Raw genomic sequence first — 8,622 nt, forward strand, 5'->3', positions numbered from 1 at the left:
AGGTGTAAATTATTTTGTAGGTGCAATCTTGTCCAAGATCAAGGAGGAAAAAATTTGCATCCACAACTATGACGTTGTGTTATTAATTCACTAGTATTTTAATTTTAATTTATTCATTAATATTACACTCTAAATTCATGAAATTTACCCCTATATACTGCAACACGCATGAATTAGTAACACTATCTGACGACGACCGCGTCTAAAAAGATTTGCCGAATTGTTGTATCTAATCAAGGAATATACATGGCACAATCCCATCATATAGTAGAGTCGGTCAATGTCCAGTGGTCATAATACTAACTCTAAAACTATGACCAAACACAGTAACGAATATGCCCAAGAATTCTTTTACTTAGACGACTCAATTTGTACCTTTTCCAACAGCCACTTCATCACGTCAAGCATATGCTCCCTAATATTCTACCAACTCTTTGCTCCTAATAAAAACTTCCCCTATTCTCTCCTCCCTCCCTCCCAACTCTCCCAATAGCACTTCGACTATCTTCTTACACTTCACTTTTACTTTTTGTTTTCTGGTTCTCTGCAAATCCCACTAATCTCTGTAACCAAACACCAACTTTGTAACCCTAGCTAATGAAGTTTGGGAAGAGATTGAAGCAGCAAATGCATGGGACGTTGCCGGGTTGGCGCGACAAGTTCTTGTCGTATAAGGATTTGAAGAAGCTTGTGAAGCTGATTTCTTCAGCTCCCATGTTGTTGGAACAGGCATCAGAGTACGGCAAAACTGAGGCTGAGTTTGTTTACTTGTTGAACAATGAGATTGAGAAGTTTAATGCGTTTTTTATGGAGCAAGAGGAGGATTTCATTATCCGGAATAAGGTACGCTTATTCTCGATTGTGTTGTAATTTATCCTTAATGTCCAAACAGGTTCTTTTACCGAGATCTACTGTGTGCTTTAATACATAGTTTGTCTGAGAGACAACACTACTTGTTCACTGACAATTTGGATTACCTGGTTTTGGCCCAGTCGTTGACTCGGTTGGGTTAACTGATCTTTTTATTTGTAAATTGACAATTAATTAAAAGCAAATTCTTAATTAAGAATTTTATCTTATTGGGTAGATTATGCTCCTTTAGTGGAAAAAGACTTTATTATTGTCGTAGTCGTTGTTGTTAGGTAGATTATGCTTGAATGTGGGAAACTTGCGTGTCTCAAACTCAGAGTGAAAATTGTCACACCTTTTCGGAAAAGAGAAAGTCTTACAGAAATATTCAGTATAAAAAATGTTTATAAACATATGACGTCAAATATGATGAAAACTATCTTTATGGGTACTGCATGCACTCAGTCTCATCTAATTAGTTAGTTCCGCTATATATTATAGACCCTACTCCTACACATGTAAAGGGTTGAAAATGACATTACAGTTATAGACTAGGATGTTATTATCTTCTCAAGCCAATTTTAGTGTCGCTTCATTCTGATAAGGATAATGTTAGGTAAACTAAAGCTATAAATTAAATAATATGTCACTAATAAAAATGACGAATGCTAGTAAGTGGCGAAGTCAGGAATGGTCGGGGATGGGCGAATTTATAGAGTGCATAGTTAAAAAAAATGGCAACAATCAAATCCAAAAGTAATGTCTTTCATAATTTATCAATACAAACAAATTACAATTGGTACCAGCAAGATTTCATGTCATGAAAACGTTACATAATAAGCTCAATATCAATAAAATCATATACATTTTTCTTAAAGTAAACAACCATGTTATTACTCAACCTTTGATCCATTCACAACTTATTCACAACTTTATAAATGGGAAAGAAAAAAAAAATCTTAGACTCTTAATCCTAGAGTAGACTATACTAATATGACTAATAACTGATCAGATCAACAATTCAATTAATCAATATGAATAATCGTATACATTAATCAATAATTCAATTAATCAGTCAATGATCAAGAATTCAATTTTTATCCTAAACAATAATTATAGAATTCATTTTAATAATCAATAGACGATAACCATATTAGGATAATCCTCTAATTCTATACCTAACACATCCCGATCCTAGAATCAAGGCGTGCTGGCCGTCACGTGAGCGTGACGTAACCAAAAGTGCGATGCGGAAACAAAAGATAAAAGAATTACGAAGGAATAAAATCCATCTACTAGCAATAATAACCAACTAGCATACTAGAGTGAGTTTAAGTGTGAAACACATATGTTCAGAGCACAAGTACAAGGTGCAGTCAAGTAGGACTATAACTAAATTACAACACCCGAAGGTGAGTCCTACATTTATGTAGTATGTCAGTACGCCGTGGGAATCCTCGTGGGCCACCAACGCTGCTAACTAGAACCTGGAGGGGCGCAAAACAAGATTGAGTGAGTCAGTAAAACAAAACTTTTCGAAAACATTTCATTTAATAACATTTCTAACCCCTCGTTGTAAAACCTGTATACTTTCCCAGAAAATAACATAATATGCATATAATTCTTCAAATCTCTCAATGCACCAAACTTTATCAAAAACCAGAAAGTATGCCATGCTATAAACATCAACAACAAAATAAGAATGCATCAATATAACAGGTGAAATAATGAATCAACTTGAGACCATGCAGCTGTCCTGTACGGTTAATTCTATAGCTCAATATCCAATCCAATCGGAGTCACCACTGTGACCTATACAGCGCTACTCTGCACATAAACCGGAACTACCTAAAGTAGTCTGTACGATAAGAATGGTGTAAGAATACGCTCTAGTGCTTCTCTCATCAACAGTTGTATAATAATCTAAGATCACCTATAAGTCGGAACCACCTCTAATGGTCTATACGACATGTCGGAACCCTCTAATGGTTTGTACGACATGCACTTACTTGGATCCAAGGTGAGCGTGTGATGCGGGGTGAATAATTTAAGCATTAACACCAGGGTGCAGGTTATGAGCTCTCAACACAATTCACATCATCAATAAATTATATGAACAATATAACTCACCTGTGCGTCCACAACACCATTTAACATATATATGCAACAATTACTAATTCATATATTTCATATATATGTATGCATGACATTTGAAAACATAGTTTCATTTAAATTCATTTCTGGGAAAAATCAATAGTATATAGGTAAATACAGAAAATACTGCCCACTCACTGGTAAGTCGAAGGGTCGTAACCCCTGTGACGCCCTTGAATGCGCTCGTCCTCGGGATAGGTCTCATCTATATGCGAAACAACTATAAAAATGTTATTTAAAGCATACAACCAACAATACGTAATAACTTCTCATACGATGCTCAATTTGGGTATATGAATATACCACAGTGACCTACTCGACATCACGGACGTCGAGGTATTTCTAGAAAAAATTTCCAACATGGCACGCGCCCCCACGCGCCGGGAGGGGCACAGACCCACGCACCCCCACGCACATCATCTTCTTCCTCCAATCACTGGACTGGTTTCGTCGGCGTCGGAAAATTGGAGATTTTTCAATCTCCTTGTTCTCCGTCAATTCTCAACCATTTTTTACAAACTTTACATCAAAATGAAGCCCTAAGCATGTAGAATCATGTTATACTACTTTAAGGCTAAAAAACATACGACATCTCACCGAAGAAAATCCAAGAAAACCGGCCAACTTCGAACCCTACGATCCCGACGTCCAAAACCTTCAAACTAAGTACTCCGAGCTTCCTTGAGACCTCACTAAGCTCCCTGTAAGCTTAGAATTCCCTGAAAATCAACATTTCACGTGTGCATGAACAGTGACATCAAACTGGGGTTCGAATTTCACGTGATTTCGTGGGTTTCCAGTTTTAAAACTAGTACCAATCGACTCAGGAGGTTGTAAGGATGAATGAACTCACCTTTTTGACGTCGATCCGTGAAGATTTGAGGGTTTTGGTCCTCGTCCGTACAAGTTCGAGAGGGAGAGAGGAAGAGAACTGCGAGGGAGGAGAGAGAGAGGGCACGGGTAGGAGAGAGGGCTTGTCCCGTGTGTGTGTGGTCCACCCAAAACAATCACAATCCAATTCCTTTAGGTCCCTAACCACACAATTTGCATACCATTTAATCTACTTAATTAAATTTTCCAAGAACTTAGGAGAGTATACATTTATTCGAATAACATGTCACACGTACCTTAATAGCCTTTAAGGGCAATTCCGTCATTTCACATCCACGATAAATAAATTTCGGAACGGGCTGTGACAATCTCCCCTCCTTATAGAATTTCGTCCTCGAAATTCATACAACACTCAATCCACTAATATTCATAAAATAACCTTGGATACATCTCTTTTATTCGATCTTCCGTCTCCCAAGTAGCTTCTTCCACTGAGTAGTTCCTCCACAATACTTTTACTAAGCTCACTGTCTTATTCCTTAGAACTTTGTCTTTCCAATCCAAGATAGTCATTGGTTCCTCATCATACGTCAAATCCGGATTAATCTCCAAAGGTTGAGGAGGAATCACATGTGAAGGATCTGAAACATAATGTCAAAGCATCGAGACATGAAACACATTATGTACCTTAGATAACTCCGGAGGCAACAATCAACATTTCACGTGTGCATGAACAGTGACATCAAACTGGGGTTCGGATTTCACGTGATTTCGAGGGTTTCTAGTTCTAAAACTAGTACCAATCGACTCAGGAGGTTGCAAGGATGAAGGAACTCACCTTTTTGACGTCGATCCGTGAAGATTTGAGGGTTTTGGTCCTCATCTGTACAAGTTCGAGAGGGAGAGAGGAAGAGAACTACGAGGGAGAAGAGAGAGAGGGCACGGGTAGGAGAGAGGGCTTGTCCCGTGTGTGTGTGGTCCACCCAAAACAATCACAATCCAATTCCTTTAGGTCCCTAACCACACAATTTGCATACCATTTAATCTACTTAATTAAATTTTCCAAGAACTTAGGAGAGTATACATTTATTCGAATAACATGTCACACGTACCTTAATAGCCTTTAAGGGCAATTCCGTCATTTCACATCCACGATAAATAAATTTCGAGACGGGCTGTGACAATACCAATTAAACAAAATTCGTATTAAATAATCAATTAGGGTTTGAAATAATATAAATTTAGAAAATATAAATTTACATAAATTTAGGAAGGATGAGGGATCTGCGTGTTTGGTAAAGTGGGGGGATGGGGATTGGGGAGGAACGGGGTAATGACTGGTCTCCCCAAACTACTTTAATTTTTTTTTAAATGGAGAAGTAAAACGACACCGTTTACTTATTATTTTGGGTTTAGGGTATTATTTTTTAATAAAAACAAACCCTGCGCGCAGGGGGAGTTGCGCAACAGAACCACCATTCCAGATTTCTAGTTTCCAGCCAAATCAAAGGAGCTTAGGCCTCACTCTTGGCCTTGTTTTCCGGCGAGCGGAGGGGCGGTTGCCCCCCTTCACCCTTATCTAGCTTCACCACCGATGCTAGCTAGGGAGACTAAATTTCTAAATAAAATTCTGTAAACTAAATGACATGTAAGTTGATGATTGCATTATTACTTAAGTATTGATAAACGTTCTCATTCATATTGGTGACACATCATTTAGTTTCCAAAATTTTATATAGAAATTTAATCTCCCTAGCATTACCCATAAGAAATAAGCATGCTCATCATAACTTAAATAACAATCTCATTATCATCTTTCACGCCATTTAGTTTAAAAAAAATTAATCTACACATTTATTCTCTCTTGCATTACTTTTTGGCTAAATTAAGTCTTTTCTTCAACCGAATTGAAGCACGTCTTTTTATAAAATGGTAATGCTAGTAAAACTAAATTGGATAAATTACATAATAGCCCCTCAGGTTTGTGGTCTATTACAACCCCGTACAACATCTTTAAAACATTTTACTTTCATACCTCATGTACTATTTTATTTCAAAATAATACATCCGTTATATTTTCTATCCATTGATCCGTTAAGTGCTGACGTGGCTGCCACATTTATGCCATGTGGCTGCCAAATGTGCGCCATGTGGCAAAAAAAATAATTTTTTAATTTAAAAAAAAACCTGAATCTTCTAAATTTAAAAAAAAAAAAAAAAAAAAAAAAACCAAAAGCTGAACCCACAACCCCCACCCACCCAACCTGCAACCCAAAAGAAGAAGAGGAGGAGAGGAAAAAAAAAAAAACAAACAAACAAACCCATCTTCATCTTCCCCGACCCCTCATTCCTTGCAACCCACCCTTTCTTCCCCCTCCCGTCTTCCCCAAACCCACCGTGCACCCATCCTCCACCTCCTCCTCCGTACCCACTACCTGCAACCAGAAAAGAAAAGAAAAGAAAAAAAAAACCCATATCCCTTTCCCTGCAACCCAAATCCCATTCTCCCCAATGAATCTGGATTTAAGGAGTGAGGTGTGTAGAAGATGGAAAAGGATGCGTGCGAGGGTGGGTGCGCTGAGTTTTTTTTTTTTCTTTTCTTTTCGGGTTGCAGGTTGGGGGAGGGGGGGATCTGGGTTTTCTGGAATTTTTTTTTTAATTTAGAAGATTTAGGTTTTTTTTTAATTAAAAAAAAAAATTTGCCACGTGGCACACATTTGGCAGCCATGTGGCATAAATGTAGCAGCCATGTTAGCACTTAACGGATCAATGGATGGAAAATGTAACAGATGTATTATTTTGAAATAAAATAGTACGTAAGGTATAAAAGTGAAATGTTTTAAAGATGTTGTATGAGATTATGATAGACCTCAAACCTTAGGGCCTACTATATAATTTACCCAACTAAATTTTTTGAATCAAATTTGTAAATCATATGATGTGGTTGTAGATGATTGGATTATTAATGAAGTATCAATTTATGTGCTTGTTTCTTATCAGTGACACATCACTTAATTTGCAAATATGATATAAAATTTTGATCTCCATATAATTATCCTTTATAAAAAAACAAACATTGCATCTTCCGTCCTCCTTCACCCACCACATTGTTGATTCGCTTATTGCAATTTTTTTTATGATTATTAATTTTAAATCAATCACATATATATGCTATATATTTGCTGTCTTTAATTTTTTATTAAAAATATGAAGGCATTGAAAATGGTCCTTATTGTAAGTACAAATAAAACACTAACTGCAGCATATATCTACACAATGTGAATGCAGGAATTACAGCAGAGAATTCAAAGAGTAACTGATAAATGGGGGCCAAATGGAAGACAGCCTTCAATGACTATATATGAAGAGGAAATGGGCAAAACTAGGAAGGACATTGTTGATTTCCACGGCGAGATGGTGCTCTTGGTGAACTACAGCAACATCAATTACACAGGTAGTCCATGGCTGATGAAGCTAATTAATAAGCTCATGCCAATATTATACAGCAATCCTTCAAGAACTTACATTCCACCCTCCACTTCCCATTCTTCTTTTTCCCCTCTGCTAGTAAATTACTCTCTCTACTAAATTTCTCTCTCTCTCTCTCTCTCTCAAGGGAAGGGATCTCCATTTTTCAAAAAAAATGGGAACACTCTCTTGACCATTAGATTTGACTTTAATGAAATTCTGTGGCTGAGATTAAATCACAGGCTACAGAATCTCAACCACAGGATTTTATTAAAGCCAAATCTAACGGTAAAGAGGATGTTCTCATTTTTTTTGAAAAGTTGGGATCTCTTCCCATAAAGGCCATTCGTATGTGCGAGTGAGCGTAATATATATGTAAAACATTTTTCCCACACCAATAAGGCCGAGGGTCATCTTCGTCTCAAGCGCATGGAACAGGCCTTGCAAATAATTCATGATTCGACATATACTTGACAATTTTTGGGTTTTGTAGGGCTGGCTAAGATACTGAAGAAGTATGACAAGAGAACAGGTGGCCTACTGAGATTGCCATTCATTCAAAAGATTTTGGAGCAGCCATTTTTTACAACTGACAATATCTCAAAGCTGGTCAAGGCATGTGAGAGTACCATAGATGCAGTGTTCACAGTGGAGGAAGAAGAGAGAAAAAGAGAAGTGAAAGAAGCAGTAACGGTCGCCGGAGAAGGAATATTTAGGAACACAGTTGCAGCCCTACTCACCATGCAAGAGATTAGAAGAGCAGGCAGCTCTACTTATAGCCAGTATTCTCTTCCACCTCTCAACTTGGATGCTGACAGCTCTGATCTCACCCAGTTATTCCAACTGAGCCCTCCCATACCTATTGTTTAGTTATAGGAGCTAGAATTAATAAATGAGCAGACAAATTAATTGGAGTTATATATAGCACAAGAACTGGAACATGTCGAATTTATGTTTTTATTTTTATTTTTAATTCTAGGCAATATTTTTACTCTAAGCTAGACAGCAAAGAGGAGGACAATTTGGACTTGAGGATGAAGTTGCATGAACAGGAAGACCATATCTACCATCCCTTTATTTTATCCCTTCTCTCACTACCACTAGGATAAAAAAAACACTTGCGGGGCCAAACTTTACATGATGCATCAAATTTCATCGCACAATGGACACTTCCGCAATGAAACTAGGGTATTATAGCGCAAAGATGGCTTGACCATAAAAAATTATTGAAAACAATTATGCGATGAAGGTTTTCGTCGGGCAATACGCATTTGCACTACGAAACTAAATATTCGTCGTGCAAAGTTTGAGAAAAGACGC

At 37.4% G+C, this 8,622-nt stretch overlaps 1 protein-coding gene across 1 annotated transcript; it reads left to right on the forward strand.

The window, feature by feature from the left end:
* Positions 1-397: 397 nt before the first annotated feature.
* Positions 398-8,299, forward strand: LOC103432085 (SPX domain-containing protein 3). The gene is made up of 3 exons (XM_029105619.2): positions 398-843; positions 7,123-7,288; positions 7,796-8,299. Exons 1-3 carry the CDS (start codon positions 598-600, stop codon positions 8,170-8,172), a joined length of 789 nt encoding a protein of 262 aa, XP_028961452.2. The 5' UTR covers positions 398-597; the 3' UTR covers positions 8,173-8,299.
* The last annotated feature ends 323 nt before the right edge of the window (positions 8,300-8,622 follow it).

Source organism: Malus domestica, chromosome 07 (assembly GCF_042453785.1).
Source record: "Malus domestica chromosome 07, GDT2T_hap1".
Classification (NCBI taxonomy): Eukaryota; Viridiplantae; Streptophyta; class Magnoliopsida; order Rosales; family Rosaceae; genus Malus; species Malus domestica.

Excerpts from the sequence above, each read along its gene's own strand:
- LOC103432085 (XM_029105619.2), top strand. The coding sequence starts at position 598 with ATGAAGTTTGGGAAGAGATTGAAGCAGCAAATGCATGGGACGTTGCCG. Across the intron at positions 844-7,122 it reads ATTTCATTATCCGGAATAAG|GAATTACAGCAGAGAATTCA; the intron begins GTACGCTTATTC and ends ATGTGAATGCAG. Across the intron at positions 7,289-7,795 it reads CAGCAACATCAATTACACAG|GGCTGGCTAAGATACTGAAG; the intron begins GTAGTCCATGGC and ends TGGGTTTTGTAG.